The sequence below is a fragment of the Ruditapes philippinarum genome, unplaced genomic scaffold (assembly GCF_026571515.1).
Source record: "Ruditapes philippinarum isolate M1 unplaced genomic scaffold, ASM2657151v2 ctg5676_1_1_1_1, whole genome shotgun sequence".
Lineage (NCBI taxonomy): Eukaryota > Metazoa > Mollusca > Bivalvia > Venerida > Veneridae > Ruditapes > Ruditapes philippinarum.
In genome coordinates this window covers 130,961-151,626 of record NW_026865487.1, presented here as the reverse complement: position 1 = coordinate 151,626, position 20,666 = coordinate 130,961, and the positions used below count along the sequence as shown (strand labels likewise).

Below are 20,666 nucleotides of genomic sequence, written 5' to 3'. Positions count from 1 at the left end.
AACAATCACAACTCGGTCCTTTCCGTCAGTTTTCGGATAATATTATTACGAATAATAACCGAGATGATTTCTGTCCAGACGAACACTAGTCCTATCTTATAACCAAGCTCATGTACATGTATATAAAGTATGCATATGGCCATTTCAAATGTTAAGATTTAACATTGACATGTTATCTAAAACTTCGTTTAAACTAGGGTAATGTACTCGTATATAAATATCTTTATATAACTGCAAAGGGCAATTGTTTTCTATCTACTAATATGTACTCTTCGCTGACTGAATTCATAATTACATGTACATATAGTATATCGAACTCTTCATTCGTATTACAGAGAAAAACTGGCTTTATTCATTTATAATTTATAATTACAAATATGTGGTAAATAATTTCGGACAAATCTCCAATTATACATTGATTAAATACAACTCCTTAATAGTGTGTCAATACAAATTTAGAAGGATATGAATACAAATTCAGAATGCTATGAATACTAATTTAGTTTGGTATGGATAGAAATTTGTAAAAATTTCATGTTGCGAACACTTTTGTACGTTTTATTTTACATTTTTAAAATAGTATTGGTAGAGATTAATGTGCTTCCCGTAATAAAGCATATTTTACTCATGAAATGTTTTCATATTTATGAAATGTTTTAATTTTAACAGCTTCAGCTTTTCAGTTTTTGGTGTTGAATCTAAATCATTTCCATCAGTAGTTTCTGAAATCCAACTTTCACGAAAAAAAAAATAACCTAAGTGTGACGGCGACGCCGAAGCCGACGCCAGGATGAGTACGTCAGCTCTCCCTATTCCACGAAAAGTCAAGTTAATAAATCAAGAAGACGCTGTTAAGAAATTACACTTACATGACTTTAGTTAACGTCTCTTTTATATGTTTCTAACTACTAAACTAAACAAACAGAATAACGTTATGAGAACAGTTTCAGTTATGAAAACATTTATGAAATGTTTTCAGTTATGAGAACACCATCAAAAACGGTTTCACTGTCCACTGAAAGGCATGTAATAAGAGGGCAACTTTAAGAACAAACAGCATCTGTAAATAAGTATAAAATATTAATCAAAGCCCCACAAAAACGTGTCTGCTTAAATGACATAGGGGGCCTACGGACAAAAATGCCTACGAGGAGCGCAACATTTCGGCTGTTTAATTGGTTGCTTTTGGTGATTTTTATGTACTAGAAAGTCCTGTGGATTATTGTCTGTTCTAAATAATTAGAATTTGTAATTTGATGATTTGGAAACATTTCTTGCATATGAAGAAGGAGGTCTTTACGCTGGTATTTATATTATATTTAGAATTGCTCGAGAAAACGTCAGTATCAAGGGCTTGTGTTCCTTTTGTTTGTCTAAATTTTCTTCCATCAAATGAAACAGTGTTTTTTCAACACAAGAATCCATCATAGTAAGAATGCCATATATCGGTATTCTAGGGTTAGTACACTGATTCATTCACACGCAGCCGCATCTCATTTCTGTTCACATAACGTTCTTCTGTTTGTTTAGTTTAGTACATTTAGTTAAAAACGTATAAAAGGGACGTTAACTAAAGTCATTTATTAGTAATTACAGCATCTTGATTCATTAACTTGACTATTCGTAGAATATGGAGAGCTTCTGTACTCAGCCTGGCGTCGGCGTCGCCGTCACACTTGGGTTAAGTTTTATTGCGTGAAAGTTGGTATTTCAGAAACTACTGAAGAGAATGGATCAGACCATCACACACTTAAGTCTTGATCTCCGTTAAATTATCTAACATGATGGGCAGAGAAACCAAAAATCTGAGTTACATTTTTACAGAGTTATGCCTCCTTTTCATACTGTCAAGCACTGAAACGCACGGACTTGGATATCCTTTTATATGTATAAAGAATGTATAAGGAGAAATTATTAAACATCAACATAACCGTTTCCTCCTTGTCATTTTTCAATCAAGTGCCTCTACACCTTTTAATAATGAACTTCAAAATGATAAAATAGGTTTTAAAAGATAAATTTGTAATGTGTGCGTTCTTCAAATAAAGGTTAAAATTTAGAATACGGATATGTTCGAATACTGTTCAAACATTTATGGTGGGGTCCTACATTTTAACATTCGCAACCCGGTCCTTTCCGTCAGTTTTCGGATGATAATATTATTATGAATAATAGCCGAGATGATTTCTGTCTAGACGAACACCAGTCCTATCTTATAACCAAGCTCATGTACATGTATATAAAGTATGCATATGGACATTTCAAATGTGACATGTTATCTCAAACTTCGTTCAAACTAGGGTAATGTACTCATATATAAATATAAATGCATAGGGTAATTGTTTTCGTACTCTTCACTGACTTATTTTATGAACGATATACATAGTATATCGAACTCTTGATTCGTATTACAGAGAAAAACTTGCTTTATTCATTTATAATTTATAATTACTAATCTGTGGTAAATAATTGCGGACAAATCTCCAATTATATACATTGATTGAATACAACTCATTAAAAGCGTGTGAATACAAATTTACAAGGATATGAATGCTATGAATACTAATTTACCTTGGTATGGATAGAAAGTTGTAAAAATTTCATGCTGCGAACACTTCCATACGTATGATTTGTGCTAGCTGTTAAATGAATATTAAAACAAAAACAATTTTGGTAGCGTACTTTCGACCAAAACTTATTCAATACACATTTGTATATCCATTTATGAAAATTTGACGTAAAGTAAGGTCAATTCTTTTCAAAAACAACTGATCATTAAGTGTTTTCCTTAACCATTCAATTTGTTACCTCGATCTACATACATGTATTTGGTCCGGCTAAAGTTCAGCAGGTCCGGATAGATAAAAAAAAAACTTTACTGGCCCGAATGTCCAGTGCTTTTTTAAAGTTTTTCGTGAAACAGCCTGACATACAAGTTTTATGTTTTAAAATCGAAATAAAACCTTACAGTAGATATTTTGTAAATTTTATCTCTTGATTTTAGATAAAACAATCACATTGTTCAGATGTCCCTACCAGAGTAATTACCAATTGTTGCTGTCTAATTAATATTCAACCCCTTGGGTATATACATTTATTTTAAGTTATTACAATGTACGATTATTCAAATAGAATTTTGTCCAGGGTATTGTTGTGTAAATATCTAACGATAAACCATGGTATAATATGTACATTTAATTAAACATTTTTTGGTCAATATCTCAAAAATGTTAAGTGGCAATATGATATATTTTATGTTACTTTGTTGTCCGGTAACTGTCATTGTGGCTTATATAGTTCATGACTGTAAATATATGTAGTGCGTGCAGTGGTGAAACATGAAACCACACAATTAAAACACGGTTGCCTCCCTCAAAATTTTAATATTAGTGCGTAACAATATGGCCCTGTGCATGTATTCATTAATATTTCAAGTACATTTTGTATTCATTTCAGAATGCCAGATACACGAATTCATTTTTTTAAATACATTTGAATAAAATTTTCAGTAATTTGTCAACAAATCATTACAAAATTTCTAAGCTTCATCTTCATTTTTTAAAATACATTCCAGGAATAGTTGCTGGAAGTAACTGCTAATCTAACAAATCGCGAACCAAATAGACAAGCATTTTAAGACGTTTTTAGAAATGCTCATAATAAGCCAGTTAACACGGGTACATGTCTATTTTAGAAAAATGACCCAATCCTGTACGTACCGTAACACGTTACAAAAATGTATCAGAAAATGCCATTTTAACCAAATGACCATTAAAACTACGTAACAAATAACAAAGATAATAAAATATATCTCACCCATTGCGGTAAGATATTCATCGAATCCTTCATTCCTCACCAGAATCCATTTTCCACCCAAGCTTTCTTCAAATCCTTCAAGAGACATGACTAAATTTTCCCCGGTGTATTCTATCGATTATCCACTCTTGAAGCACACTGAGCAAATGTTTTACTTTTCAACACTGCACACCTTTATAAGTAACATACTATTATCTTCATCCTATCTTCTCTAACGTTCAAAAGTAAATAACCATTCCCTTTATCTATTTATACAAAGTGAAGAGATAATATTATCACTTGTTCGGTACAAGAAGGTTTTATATGGACAAATATAGCCACCAACAATCGATAAAACAGAATCCGATGATTCTCTTATCATACTCTCTTCGTTGCATATAGAGCTGAATATAAATCCAATACTAGGGTGTACCAAATGACCCGTCATAGTTACAAAACTGTTCAATAATTTGATACATGTGATATGATTTTTTTTTCATTCTAATCTTCAAAATGACATATATACCTAAATACAAGTAGTCAGATCTGCGAATATCAAATGGGACTGTCAATTATTGGTCTTCTTCCACTCATGCGAACACAAAAGACAAATATCAACCGGCACGAAGCAGCAAGTACATATTTTTTCTCTTAAAAATGGTTTAGTCCATATTCAAAGATAGATTAAACCATTTTAGATATTTAGCATGTTGGCGGTTAATGTTGTCGAGTAGTCTTGGACTTTATTTTGGAATTCAAATCAATAGGCCAGTTCCACTTATACTAAATACAAATGAACGCATATGTTAATATAACAATAAACATACCAGGTCTTTACCACAAGTATTTCTTGGACATTTGAATATGTAAATCTTGATAACATGAACAAAAGGAATGAAACTCATCATCAAGTTTTTTACACATTGTACACTTCTTCTAACGGAATACATGTACTCGATGGAATCTACGAGACTCCTAATAATGCAAAGACACAATTAACCTAGTAAAAGCTATTCTAAATTTCTGAGTCTGACTTTCTAAGTGTATAAACGTGAATGAAAAAAAACCCCTGAAAATCCTTTTTAAGTGTATAAACGTAAATGAAAAAAAACCCTTGAAAATCAAAACCAATCGTTTCCCTGAACATGGGAAAATGTTTTTTTAAATGATTTTTCGACGATCTGCCATGACTGAAGATTGTTTTCACCCATACATTGTTTGAAAATACAATGCAAGCAAAATGACTATAGTTTTGGCTTTCAAAATTTTTCAAAATTTTTTCTTTCATTTGTTGCGGCATTATCAAAACGGGTACGCTGATGACCCCATGCTACAAAATGACCAGCCCTTTAAAAGCTACACTTCATGAAAACTAACTTAAAATAACTTGAAACTTGACAGGTATGCTCACATGAGCCAAATATGGAAGCTATATATCTTAGAGGGTATCTGAGGTAATGCTACAGTGATGTAGTATTGCTACTTACAGCTACGGTGTATCAAAAGAACCATCTTGATTGTAATGAAGACATACGGTATTATTTTATCGAAACATTGTTGAGACCATGATGCACTGGTTTAGTCAAGTAAACTATTATTCTAACACTATCGGAATGGTATTTTTTCTGGCCCGAAGCGTGCATTATTCTACAACAATGCACGCGCCGTTCTTTTTATCTCCCTGTGTGTTTTCACATTGAGGGCGCCATTTTGTTTGAAAAATCTGATAAATAAAAACAATATTTTGTCGAATTTTGTTGTGAAAACTATCTAGAATGAAAGAAAATGGTCTAACTAAGAAAATGAATCCGAACACCAATATCTTTAATTCAGTCGTTAACGCTGTACAGACGTTTAAAGTGTTGTTTACGTGAGGTAATGTAGCGCCAAACATCACGTGCAAAACAACCAAATCAAACTATTTTAATGTCGCAAACGAGTTAAGTTTTACATTTATTTCACTTTTTATAAGTTGTATTTCGCTTGAGAAGTTATAGAGTGAAATAAAATAAACAAAGTTCTATCAACGTTATAAATTCGTTATTCTGAAAATGTTTCCACACACGGTAGATTTAATGACAGTTCTGTTTCAACCCACTGGAACAGCCTTTCTTTAACCACCAAAAAAAGTCCAACTTAATAATAATAATTGTATTTTTTCTTGACGTGTTAGAATGGAAATAGATATTAATTTTTCGTGCATTATTGTATAATAATGCACGTTTTTCGTTCAAATGCTTTGTAATTAATCACTCAGGCCTATCGGCTTTCGTAATTATATTACTACGCATTTGAACTCAAACCGTGCATTTTTCTACAACAATGCACTCAGAATTGATATCTATTTCCTAATTATACGGTGTACATTTATTAACATTTTTGTGTGAAGAATGGCAAAATTTAAATCATGGTATAGTAATTATTCTTTGGAGATCTTAAGCAGCATGCCGCAAGATTTATGCTAATTTTCATGAAAATTTTGAATATACATGTATATTACAAAATAAAAATATTGTGAAGTGAACAAGAAAATAATTTTCGTTTAAATTACTGCGTTAGTAACGCAGTAGAAATATGGTGAAAAATACTGTAAAACGGGACATAAATCGCACATAACATGGAAATAATTACTTTTGTTTTGAATCTTTTTACTTTTCTTAAATCTTAGAACAATTTCCTCAAGTTTGATTTTACTTGAAATAGTTGGGTTCATCTGGAGGCATGCAGCTTTAACCCTTGCCCAGCTAAGGTTTGGGACTATCCATTGTTAACTAACATTATGGATGTTAATATCAGAATGTTAAATATAGCTTGTTTGGACTATCAAATGTTATTATAAGCTATTTTGAACAAAACCACTCATATTTTTTATGGACAATTTTAAAATACAATGTATGTACGACCTGAAATAACAAACAGTGAAGACCACGAGGAGACCACACGGATACACTGGTCGCATGAGTAGAAGTTGTTGCTGCCAGTAGCGTTATGGAGGAAATATTACTGAAGTAAAGTGTATAAGGCTACTAGTAAATATTTGCTGCAAAAAATATTGTTTGAATTACTTCTCACTTCCCCTCGGAGCGTGCACGTCGATGAGAAGGCACAGGGCATCGGCAAAAGATTAACAGCTTGGCTGGTAGCAAACACAACTGAACTAAACAGAAGCCCCCCGTAGGCTGTAACAACGGGATCGCTACTTCGTCAACAACTGCGGAACAGCTGCCAATGTCCTGACTAATGCCGAGGGGAGTGGCCCTACAAAGTAGGCTGAGACGACGAGGATGGTGTGCTAGGGTGCGTGAGCCCGTAGTACAGATAGACGGTTTGTAAGGCAGGCCTTTTGCTGGCACCAACAGCCCTTTTCAGGGCTACCCTTTCATATTGTCACAGGTTACTGTACATTTAGGTTCTCATTGACCGCCGTACAGTGACCTACTTTTGGCTCAAAATTCATATCTTTGGCTAATACTCCGTGGAAATTGCATGGAGGTAAATTATCACCACTTTGTGCTTCAAAATTAACTCTTTAAGGGCATGACTGGTGACATGTCCGGGGTCCGTACTCGACAGCGAAAGCTGCATTTTGTGCCCGAAAGGGCGGATGGACCCTCATTAAGCATTAACTACATACATACATCGTTTGAATTAAAAAAAGAATAATTCCAAAATGCTTGTATAGTAAATTGGCATGAAAGCGAATGGGAAATGCACGAAATCATTGTAAATAACAGAGATATTTTATGTTATTAATCTTAAAGTTTGAAGAATCGATCATAAAATTATGGAAACAATGAGTGTCTTTTCATTGTTATACCTTTATTTTTTGTATGTAATTAATATAACGGGCACTTTGGGATGAAGCTCAAAAACGCCATAAAATCAAACAGATAAAAATAAAAATGTGTATTTGTAAATCCCAGCACATACACTTTACCATGTTTATCAATAAAACCCAATGTAAGCTGTTTTGAAAAGGAAAACAAATCATATTTTAATGTATATCACTTTATTTAAAATTGCATATGATTAAGTCTACACGTTTTCTATATGGTTTATTTTCTTCACAACATTGAATGAAGAGACATAACTCAAATTGTTACAAGGTTAATCCATTCGAGTTACGTCCCATTCTGTAACGTCAAAAGTGCAAATATGTTAAAACCAGTAAGTAATGAAACACTTTTATATCAGATATAGATTTCTTATTCATTGAATAGACTTATACTACTTCCTGGGGAACTGTGATACAAGCTAGATCACTAAGACTACATGGTGTTCAGATGTATTCATTGGACAACAAACAAAGGTCGTTTATTAAGATTTAAACAACTGCTATCGAAGTCAATCTTTCTTTAAACTCTTAAAAGTAATAATTTTTCGGCTCTTTCCGTCAGACTTCGGTAATGAAATAACTCGATAATACCTAGATAAAATATAAAACCTTGGCAGGTAATATATCCATAAATATCACTCCAAAACCCAAATAACATATAATATGGTCATTTCTAAACGATTATCCTTATGCTACAAGTATTAAAGTATGCGTTTTTCTCTATTTAATTGATATACATGACTGAAAAATATCAAATTTAAGAAATGGTAAAATTCGTTTGATCTAATTGTACTACAATAGTCAATATTGCCAAGTATTGCAAAAAAAGTATTGAAGAATGTGACAATGTTTGGCTTTAAATTACCATATATGTATATTGCATTATAATTTTATAGTAAGATATAATCTACACTACAAAATAAATGTAAAACAATTATGTATGCAATCACAAAACAATGACTATTTGTTTAATTAATTTCAAATATGATCGTGCAACCTTGTTTATAGATTCAAAATAAATCTGTCGACACAAATGCCTTAAAATTAAGTATTCTTTTAAAAGAAAATTCGATTATGAAAATACTTCCCTCATATATAGAAGAAAGAAAAATACACCCCGCCCCCTATAATTATGTAAAAAACATTAACAAAAAACTTAACAAAGAAAAATAAATCAATACTTGAATGTGAGGATTAATTTTATCAGAAAATATTGCAAAATTCAGATTTATTTCGATAAAAACATTGCAATATATATGCGGATTTTATTATCCAAAAAAACACATTGCGATATGCGGATTTATTTTATGCAAACTAAATTATATGCATCATTAACCCTGGATACGAACTCGTTGATAAAATATCACAGATGCAATTTCCTTGAGATTACATAAAAGTCAAAATATATCGTAAATATACACACATAAACTGTCAACATCTCGGACTAGATCTATTTTCTCAGTTATTTGTAGCATGACTCTCATGTACGATCTATCTTATACATGTAACCGGTGTTATTCAACTTTTTTGAAAATTCTTCTGCACACAAATCCACCTTTTTCGTCCGGTAGCGTCACTTCCTGAAGTGAACAAAATAAATAAGAATGTAAAGCTGTTTCCAGAACTACTTTAGATTAATTAAAAATAAGACGCTATAACATTACTGAAAATCCTTTATGTTATTTTACTAATTTTACAATGGCCAATTCGATTACGAGATTTCAGCTTGAATTTTAAACTGACCAATGAAATTTTTACATATATTCAGTTCATCCCTGTACATTTTACAGGACGTCCAACCGATATCAGACCTTCAGCCGATATCAGACCTTCAGTCGATATCAGACCTTCAGCCTAAACAAAGCCTCAAAAGTAAACCATTTACAAAAAAAAATCCGGAAGACGGTCTATAAAGAATTTCCAGACATCTAAATTAATGTTTCTGTGAAAATATTCTACTTTATTTAAGCAATTGAGTAAATATTTATAAGAAAACATATGTCACATATGAGCAAACCAACCGTAAAAGCTCAAAGAGGCAATGTGGATTGTATCTAATAAGGAATGAAATGGTTTTCATTATTGAAATGGTTGACAGATGTTTTATAACATTGTACAGGGCCGGACAAATCTGATTTTGAATAATTTGTCTGTTTCATGCATATGAATCATTTTTTCACTTGTCTGTCTGATATTTATTAAGTAAATTCTTCAAAAATATATTTTGTCCGTACATGCTGTGGGACAACCCCTGCAATTGATTTCTCTAGCCCTGAATTTGTATATAACAATATATCTAAGTCTGTTACACAAAAATTTCAATCGTTTGCCAAAGCTACCAATTGTTCATATTTAACAGCAAAGACTGTGCAACACCACAGCAAACAACATTTCGGCGGTAAAGTTTTAGTTACCATTATCAATTCTTTAGTTTCTTGGTCTATTTTCCTTTCTACAAACGCCTTCTTAGCTTTGGAATCGTCAATGGGATATGACTCTGTTCTGAGTACTCTAGTTTCTGGATTCCAATTCACTTTAACCTGCAAATAATAAAATACTTATTACCTATTCTTATTACTCATATAAATTTGGATATTCATAATAAATTCATAGTAGTGGTTTTATCATCTTCAAATTTAAACCCTTAAAGGCACATTATGCTTAAGAAACGAATCAATGAATGGGCAAACATGCATTTTATACCGTCTACATAATAAGTTTAGAGCATGTTGGATGCTTATTGCCTGTTAAATGTGAAATAATTTGTCACAAATGTTGCAAAATTTAAACAAAGTAGTATTTTGACTTCCATACAAAACACTCAAACACTATTACTGTACTAAATGCCAACAAGTAACCGAATTTTAGGCAACTGGCCAATCAGTAACTTTTTGAAAACAATATACACCAACAATAAAAAAGACTTTTAAAAAACTTGTCACACATCTTCGGTGCGTGTACGTCGCTGAGAAGGCACATGGCATCGGCAGAAAATTTGAAGAACTCGGTAGGCCAGAACCTGTAACTGCGGACCAGCTGCCGATGTCCTGACTAACGCTGAGGGGATGTGGCTCTACAAAGTAGGCAGGGACGACGAGGAAAGTGTGCTAGGCTAGGGTGCGTGAGCCCCTAGCACTGAGATTGACAATTTGAAAGGCAGGCTGTTGCTAGCATAACAGCTACATCCGAAATGGTCGATAATAACGTAACATATACAACCATTTCAAATTGTACGTGAATCGATGTGCTACAAATTTATTATATACTTTTAAATGAAATGTTGAAAAATATTGATGAAATAAAATGCGTATTTTCATTTTCAGTATTTTCACTGTAAAAATTTATTTTTTACTGCAGTGAAACATATTTTCCGTATTTTCACTGGTGTCTTGCCGGACTACTTTCTTTTAAATTCTGCCAGTACTCAAAATTTAAGGGAAAGTCTTTCAAATTTTAATGTCCAGAAAGAAAAATGTATATAATAAACAGAAAATTCAAGTTTTTTCTAAAAATACATGATTTATTTTCATCTTGTGGCATGAAAATTACCATATTTCACTCATGGCTACCGCCACTCATGAAATTTTTATTTTCATACCACTCGATGAATATAAATCATGTATTTATAGAAAAAACTTGAATATCCTCTCTATATTAAGCAGTTTAACTTTATTCACACTGGTCCTTGTCAATTTTATTTACATTGTAGTGTAATTCTTTCTTTTGATTTACAATTTTAAACTCGCGTTGATATTTCAATATCGATAGAACGTGTATTTAAAAATAATGTCATCTACAAATATGATCCCTCTTTAAAGTATGAATATATATATTATCGATTTTAAATACCACATAGTTGCATAATGGGATGTGTCATGTAGTATTGTGAGAGGCCCGGGAGTTTGTTCCCATGCTAGATCAAATTTTAATTGACAAAATTTAGCCTCTTTCTACATTAAATTGCCTTGTTCTTGGCAGTCTTTACTTTAGATTTAATGAGTTAAAACAGGAGCAATAACTCTAATAATCATGCAGCTAATCATCTTAGAGTTATCTGCACTACAAGCAAGCCAAGTTACAAAACAATGTTCACTATAAAAAATCAAGAATTTTGGGTTGGATACACAATTGGAATTTTACAAACTGAACAATCTAACTTAATCAGCTCGACAAATTGAAGTGTGCTAAAGACAACAGTTTTGAAGAAGAGATCAGGATAAAATCGTTTTTCATAAAGACTTGCGTGATCATCCATTTTGTTTGTTTGTTTAATTTGGTTTTACGTCACACCGAACACATTATAGGTCATATAGCGACGATCCAGCTTTACTGGTGGAGGAAGACCTCAGGTGCCCTTCCGTTCATTACTTCAGGCACGAACGGGCACCTGAGTAGAACCACGTATTTAAGTGCCTTCACGTACATAACCGGAGAAGATAGATTAATTGATAGCATTATGCAATTAATAAAGAACTTAAATGTATTGTAATATTGTATATCAATTCATAATGACCTACTGACCTTAATTTTATTATCAAAAGGATCGACCTCCTCAACTTCGTCCCCTAAAATTACCACAGAATCCGAATGTTTGGGTCCATCACTGACAATACGGACCCTCTTATCGTCCAGTTTAGTTAACTCCATGACAGTCGTGAACGCACATGCTATTTTCCTTTTCAGGAAACCGATTCCTGTGTAAGAAGGGAAAACTTTCATTTAGAAATGTTTTATATAGTATTACGAAAATAGTATCAATTATTCTAAATAGTAATAATGACAAAGATGAAGTTTTTATGGTAACTTCCTAGCTATAGTTATATTATATTATGAAAAAATGCGTATGTTCTCTTCTATTTATTCTCACTCATGATCACGATTTTGTATTTTTAATTTTATGGACATGTTTTTGTCGTGTGAAGCACTTCTGAATACACTGTTTAAATGGCTATCGGTACAGATATATATATGTTAATTATACTCAGTTGCAAAATAGGAAATTATGTACTATGTATAACGTCTTATAGAGTCGCCTGGAATATTATTCCATTCAAATATTCAAATATAATGACGCATTCATAAAAATCATAAGTTTGCAACACGTGCACAATTTCCTTTGTAACCGAGTGTATATAATAAACCCAAGAAAGGTTCAGGTGTGTCGATCTTAGACCGCATATATCTTTGCCTGCATGGGTTGTGCTTGTCCCCAGGGTAGACACACTAATCCATTTACATGTGTATTTACCCGTTTCGATTGCCAATGAGATCGCTTATAGACCTTTAACACTTACTATTTTCGGAACCTTTTTGTGGAATTAGAAAAATGTACGCTTAATAATTTTAGGAAACACACATTTAATGAATAATGCACGAGTATATATGTATACATGTACATTATTAAAATATTAGGGGACCTACACATAACTTGAACATTCAGTATATGATTAACTATTAAACTTGTATTAAGTCAGTATGGATTAATGTGGAATGTACACCACACACGCATGTAATGTCATGTACTGCATAGTGTCAAACAAGTACAGCCTGGAGGCTTTAATAGTTTAGTTGTCAATCGATGAGAACACGCGGCCGCGTGATTGAGTCAGACAGTTCTTAATACATGTACAGAAATAAAATAAATATTCTCACTCACCCATTAGACTTAGATACTCATCAAAATTCTCGTTCCTGAGCAGTTTCCATTTCCCTCCAATACTTTCATCGAAACCTTCCATTTTGTACTTAATTTGTAGAGTTTAATTTATAACATTCGTCGACTTCAGCCAGTATGTTTACATGGAGTTACGTGTGCTAAAAATAGACCAGACGGATTTACGTCTGTTTTCGTGTTACTATAATTAGCATAAAAGCCCGTCCAGGGTGTTTTTATTTAAATGATAATTATTAGATATCGCGCTAACTGCTGGTTGAATAGACGTCTGATTTATATACTTTATTTCCTACATCACTTTACACCATTCGAATAAGGACTGTATAATACAGAAGATTTGATTTCTTGTTTGTTTGTTTGTTTGTTTGTTTGTTTCATTTTACGCCTTTTTCCAACAGTATTTCAGTCATATAGGCGGGTACGTAGTTTCCTAACCATCGTTCATGGAGAGTTACACCAGTACTAGACTACCTTCCTCTGCGCTAAACTACCAAAGCATTTCCCGGGGATCAAACCCACGCCAGAGAGGAAACTGGATTAGAAGTAATCGACTCTAACCCCTCGACCGCGGAGGCGGTCCAGGAGATTTGAAACTCTGAAACTCGCACAATAATTGTCTAAACACCTAATCTGTCTGAACTAGGCTATTCGGACTTGTCAACAAATTTTGGAAAAAAGTTGTTATCTTGTTGGGCTTATGACATAATAAAAGAAGAAGATAAAAACACGTTCAGAATCACCTATTGATTCTAGCTATTAAAATGCATAAATGCATGTTATGGTGTACATATTAAAATCTGACCATTTTTTTTCTTCACTAGTTTACTTTCATGCCAACAAGGGTTCACTAAAATGAATTACCGTAAATTTTAAAGATCACTGAAAGGTGCTATTTCAAAACTATTGGTATATAGTATGGGCGGACAGACAGACGCACGACCGAAAATATTATACATGTATATATACTGATTACATTATGTCTGATTCAAACATTACACATTATGTTTTATAATCTCTCGATCTTAAAATTATAGAAAAGTGCTCTGCAACTCATAACAATTTTTTGTTACAGGTCTATAAATCCATTTACACCTCTGCGCTGGACAATAACAGTTATAGACAAAACAACGAAATTAAATCGTTGATATAAACGCGACTCAGCAAATATCAAACTTCTGAATACTTTTTTTTTAGATTATCACATAGCCTTATCAATTTTGCTAACCACCTTACCCTGGGTAAATTTTTGTGTTACTGTGTTTTAGATTAAAACAGATCAAACAAAACTGTATCACTACAAACCTTATATCTGGTTTGTTCTAAACATCAGGAAAGTAACAAGGGTTTACGTTTTTTGTAAATATTTTTTATAATTTCATTTTGAAATATTTTAGTTACTTTTTTTTGTTCTAAAGAAAATATACATTTATGTTATTTTACCATTTAGACCTATCATATGTATATAAAAGTTTTATTAGTAGCATTTTTATGAATTTTGGAATTGGGGTCAATTATCTTTAGCAAATTGAGATTTCATCTCTATCACTGAAACTCGTGACAAGGGTCAATAACTTAATTTATGACATCACCTCCTCTCCTTTTCAAAAGACCCTGACATCAACCACATCCCTTTTCCATCACCAGGAGCCACGAAAATTTACCGCTCTTACACTGCTGACATCATTAAATCTTCGATCATCAATCATCAACCATCATCCTCTCGTAGCCAATTATCACATCATCATCCATCCATCTTAATCCTTTTCACCAAATTTGTCGTCGTCGTTGTCCTGAATTTGATGCGAGGATCATCATCAAGAATCAAAAGGCACAAAGTTTTCCAGCACCATTCATCATTGTATTAATGAAACAGCCAGCAGACCAAATTATTTTTCACGGGGTTTTATTTTCAACTGTTTTCATTACAGGTGGTGAGATATATGTTTATATACAAGGTCTGCTTTCATATTTACAGCATGGACCATAGGTATCTCATTTTAAAATGTTTCTTTAATTAGCACAACATATCCATTGTGTGTAATTTTAAATTTCACCTGAAACATCTGCCTTTTTTCTTTAGAATAATAATCTTTATGTTATTGAAACTTACATTATATTAAAAATCTAATTTTAGATACACATATAGGAAGACTTGTTTATAACGACCAATGAACAATACATTATGTATTGTTTATATATAGTTCATAAAATGGTTAATGTTCATTGTTCCTAAAGATCGTTCTCATATATGTTGTAATATCCGTAATAACACTGACTGTGGGAAAAAATTTTAACAGACGACAGAAAATATACATGTATATCTAGTGAAATATTGATTAGTGATATATAAATTTGGTGTTATTCTATATCATTCGTCAACTTTAGCATGTGAAATACTTAAAACGGGTTTTTTTTTTTTCCTTTTAAAAAATGCAAAATTCATGAGCGTAAAATTTGGAAAGGTATTTTGGTTTGTTGGTTTTTTGGATATTCGTAACCAATCCAAACCCGTTGGGTAATTTAAAAAATTTCCACTGTCCCCGCAAAAAAATTTTCCGAAAAATCATCTTTTTTTTAAAAAAAAGGGGGAACTATTGGTTATTTTTTCTTAATTTCAAAAAAAATTTAATTTTAATTTTAAATTTTTTTTTGCCCGTCTGCCACATTTTTTAATTTTGGGGTCCAGATGTTATTCGGATATAGGGGGGAGTTTGGGGGGGCCCATGTTCACCACCTGGGGGGGAGGTTTCGGGGTTGGGGCCTTTGGGTTCCCAAGGATCCCCCCCTAAAGAAAAAAAAGATTTTGGCCCGTGTCCTCCCTTTATGGCAAAATTTTTTTGGCGGGAAATGTAACTGCCGCACAGGAACGGCAGGATATTGCTGCACTGGCAAGTATCTTCCATCTTTAGAAACAGCGTAAAGGGGCTTAGAAATCAAGGGAAATTGACAGCATTCTTTTTGGTTTTTTTAAAAAGGTCGCTCAAGTTCGTTTATGGTGATTTCGTATTTTTTTTAAGATTTTTTCATGCATAATATTTTAAATAGGGTTGAAATACTAAAAAAAATGAAAATCCTGGGGGGCTTTAAATTTAAAAAAAACAATGCCAAACTGGGTTTGATTGAGTCTGTAAGCTTTTAAAATTGATATTCTTGCTATTTATTCTTCAGATGTCGCCGAATGTGCCAGCAACCCATGTAAAAATGGCGGTGTTTGTATAGAAGAAATCAACAAGTACAGGTGTAACTGCCCAGCAGGCACAACAGGACCAAATTGTGACGGTGGGAGTCACTTATTTTAATTGTTAATTTAATTTGTCTGTGCATCAAAATTATTAAATGAAAGGAAGTATCAAACGGCATTAAAGAAAAGATATTTTGTTGTTTATTCTATGATTAAGTTATAATTCTGATTGCTAATTGAGTACATGTTTATAATATACATGTAATATGGTGTGTTCTCATGCATATGAACGTATTTACCTATTGTATGTTATTATATGTGTTCAAAAGTTTTCTTTCAAATTTTAAATTTTTAAAAAAAAAGGGAAGATAAGTTTAGTTAAAAATTTTATTTTAGGGAAATTTTTGAAAGTTCGGTAACCCCTGCAAGAATGGGGGCACGTTTTCACGAAGGGAAAATCAATAAAACGTTTTGTAGTTGGGGTTTCCTGGGGGCAACCGGGGCCCAAAATGTGACGGGATTTCCAAAAATATTTTTATTTAAAACGTTAAATAAAAATAATAAAAATATTTAAAATAAAAATTTAATTTAAAAATTAAAAATAATAAAAATAAAAAAAATTTAAAAATAATAATAATTTTAATTATATGTTAAAAAGAAAATCTGGAATTTTGGGCCCCTCTTGAAAAATTTTTTCCAACTTTGTTTTGGGAAAATTTTTTTTTTTTTTTTAAAACTTTTTAAAGTTTTGGGGGGGGGGGTTTTAAAAATTTTGAAATTTTCTTTTGTTTGTTAAAATTAAAAATCCGATTTTTTCTTAATTTTTCTATTTGGTTTTTAAATTTTAGAAAATTTTGGAGTGTAAAATAATCCCTTTTTTAAAAAACGGGACATGTTTGGAACAAACGGTGGTTTAAAAAACGTGCCCGTTTTTCTTTACGGGAAAACCCCGGGGTACAATTGGGGTTTGGGTTTTTGACTTTACAATTTATTTTGGGGGTTTTTTTTTAACAAAGGGGAAACAAAATGTGCTAATTGTTTATTAAAAAAGCAAGATTTTCCTCTCTTTATACGAGTGTAATTTTCGGGTTTTGGCCTTTTTAAAAAAAATTTGGGGCACCCCTTTAAAGTACACGTGTCTTTCACATGGGAAGCAAAATAAATTTTTTTTTAAAACAAAAAAATTTAAAATTTAAAAATGAGTTTTCTTTGTCATCCATTAAAAATCGTATTTTGGGGAATTTTTTTTTCAGATATTCCCCAATGTATCAGTAACCCGGGGCCAAAAAGGCGGCACGTGGGGTAATCTAAAAAAATGTAAAATTGGGCTGCCCGCCGGGAAAATTTTTGGTGTCAAAAAGTGAGAAGAGTAAGTCAGGATTTATTTTTTATCAAAATGTTGAAATTCTTGTTTTAAAAAATATGAAAAATACCAGTTTCCATTTTTATATATGTTTTTTTTTTTCCTTTAAAGGAAAAAAAGCTTTTCCTAAAAGAAACGCAAAAAAATGATTTTAAAAGATTAAAACCCTAGAATTGTCGTAGAAAAAAAATCCTAATTCAAAATAACCCAAAACTAAAAATGCCCTTATATTTTTGTCCCGGGTGCCCCCGGGGGTTCAAATTCGTTTTCTGATGGAAATTAAAATTTTAGCCCAAAAATTTATTTATAGTTAGGAAAATTTTTCATTGAAATTTTTTTTTTTGGCCAGTTTACTTTTTTAAAAAAACACTTTTGCAATTTTCTTTGCTTAATTTTCATGTTTACAGATTTTTCCCGGCTCTACATGGGTAGTGTTTTGCCGCACCGGAAATAGGGCGGAGCTGTTTAATTGTCTTCCCCGGACCAAAGGGGGGAAAAAAGGGAAAAAAAAAAAAAAACAAAAAAAAAAACTTTTCCTTTCAAGGACCGGTTTAAATAAAACAAAAAAGATTCCCCAAAAAATTTGTTGTAATTTGTATTATGAAAAAAATAATAAAAACTAACTGTGGTTTTTTAAAGGGAAACCACGTTTGAATTGTTTTAAAAAAAAATATGCACAATCATAACCACTTTAAAATACAATGCCATTTGAGAAGTAAAATTTTTTAATTTTTAACCAGACTTTCCTTTTGGGTTTTTGAAGGTTTTTAATTTTTCCCGGGTGCTTTGATACTTTGATTCCTTTTCCCTTTTTCAGGAATTTTGTGAAGCAAGAAAAGGGAAACTTTTCGTTCCAGAAATACAGAGAGGCCTTTTTGTTGAAAACTATTGGAAAACTATGAGAGGTAAAAAAAATAATTTTTTTTGTTTTGGGGCAAATTTGGGTTACAATTGGGTTGGGAAACAGTTTTTTTTAAACGGTGTTTTGATTTCAAAAATGAACATTTCCCCCTATTTTCCATGGGAAATGGGAAAAACATTTGTAAACATCAAAGGTGGAGGGAAAAAGGGCAAATAATTAATTTACCTAAACCTAAATTGGGGAAAAATGTCATTTTCACCCCGGGGGTTTTTAAATGACGAACAGATTCGACGGCTGTTTGTTTTCCGAACAATATGTAGCGTCTGTTAAAAGAAGTAAAAAGATTTGTAACAATGGCTAGTATTTGCTCTGTACTGGGATTTCTTTCTAGAATCCCTTATGGGTAAAATTATTATGACTGATAATTTTTTTAAACATGGGGTTTAAAACATTAACGCTGCTAAAATATATAATGGGCTTACCATAAATTTCAGTTTAGAGGGTTTCATTCACAAACTACAAGTTTAATCTTTGCGATTAATCTTAAACAATTGGCGAATATATATCAGCCAAAGCATAATCAATGTGTCAGTACAAAATGACTTGAACTAACCATTATCAATGTCTGGGTTAATTAAATTGTCATAAAAGAATTCAGTTAAAATAGAAATGATCAAACCCATTAGCTTGCATGCGTGCAAGAATGTAGAAATCTACCAATCTGACCGGTGTAGACTCAAAATCAACCAGCACATTCATTTGATCATCGTCTGCAATGTTCGTTATTCAGTTGGTACTTATATTAAAAAATTTCCCTAAAAAAAATGACTAGCTGGTTAAGATAGACAGGTCCATTTAATATAAGTAGTTCGATAAAAGTTAATGAGTTTCTTGTATTGTTCAGTGAGATATCCAGAAGCTTTGTTTTGGTTGGGAGCCAAGAAGTCGGGGACAAATTCACCTCAGTGGGTACATCAGTAAACACGTGAAACACTTTCAGGTAAACTATTTATAATCAACCATAAATGAGCCGCGTCACGACAAAACCAACATAATGGGTTTGCGACCAGCATGGATCCAGACCAGCCTGCGCATCGCGCAGTCTGATCAGGAATCCATGCTGTTTGCTTACAAACCCTATTACATGTACAAGTAGAGAAAGTGATAGCGAACAGCATGGATCCTGATCAGACTGCGCGGATGCGCAGGCTGGTCGGGATCCATGCTGGTCGCAAACCCATTATGTTGGTTTTGTCATATCAACAATAAATGTTTTTTTTGAAAATCAGTAAACCTTTTGCAGAGGACTAGTATTTTCTTTCTACTGTGTAGGAATTACACATCATAAATAAAACTAATCGTACCCTGTCCAGGAAACACAATAGAATTATATGAATTACAAAAGAAATTCTCTAAAGGAATTGTGATCTAAATATTGTTGTTTCGACCAATTAAAATCGAGTAATATTCATGTATATTGAATAAAGACAGAAGAAGTAAAATTTACCTCGTGACCCCGAAATTGTAGCCAGAACTTTAGTTGTATACTAGTTACGGGGAAATTTCCTCGAAACCCCCGGGATTTGTAGTCGGAAACTAAGTTATAGTAACAGGGAAATTTCCCCGAGGCCCCCGGGATTTGTAGTTGGAACCTTAGTTGTAGTAACGGGGAAATTCCCTCGAGACCCCCGGGATTTATAGTCGGAACCTTAGCTGAATTAAGTAACAGGAAAATGTCATCGAAACCACGAGATTTGTAGTCGGAACCTTAGTTATAGTAACGCGGAAATTTCCTCGAGACCCCCAGGATTTGTACTTAGAATCTTAGTTATAGTACCAGGGAATTTTCCACGAGACTCCAGGGATTTGTAGTTAGAATCTTAGTTATAGTAACGGGGAAATTTCCTCGAGACTCCAGGGATTTGTAGTTTGTATCTTAATTATAGTACCAGGGAA

At 32.6% G+C, this 20,666-nt stretch overlaps 1 protein-coding gene across 1 annotated transcript; it reads right to left on the bottom strand.

Moving 5' to 3' along the window:
* Positions 1-7,787: 7,787 nt before the first annotated feature.
* LOC132729350 (fatty acid-binding protein, adipocyte-like) lies at positions 7,788-13,450 on the bottom strand. The gene is made up of 4 exons (XM_060715116.1): positions 13,287-13,450; positions 12,152-12,324; positions 10,045-10,170; positions 7,788-9,210 (listed from the first exon to the last, which is right to left on the bottom strand). Exons 1-4 carry the CDS (start codon positions 13,366-13,368, stop codon positions 9,145-9,147), a joined length of 447 nt encoding a protein of 148 aa, XP_060571099.1. The 5' UTR covers positions 13,369-13,450; the 3' UTR covers positions 7,788-9,144.
* Positions 13,451-20,666: the final 7,216 nt, after the last annotated feature.

Coding starts and splice junctions, on each gene's coding strand:
- LOC132729350 (XM_060715116.1), bottom strand. CDS start 13,368: ATGGAAGGTTTCGATGAAAGTATTGGAGGGAAATGGAAACTGCTCAGG. Junction 12,325..13,286: donor TGAGTATCTAAGTCTAATGG/GTGAGTGAGAAT, acceptor CTTCTTACACAG/GAATCGGTTTCCTGAAAAGG. Junction 10,171..12,151: donor CTTTTGATAATAAAATTAAG/GTCAGTAGGTCA, acceptor TATTATTTGCAG/GTTAAAGTGAATTGGAATCC.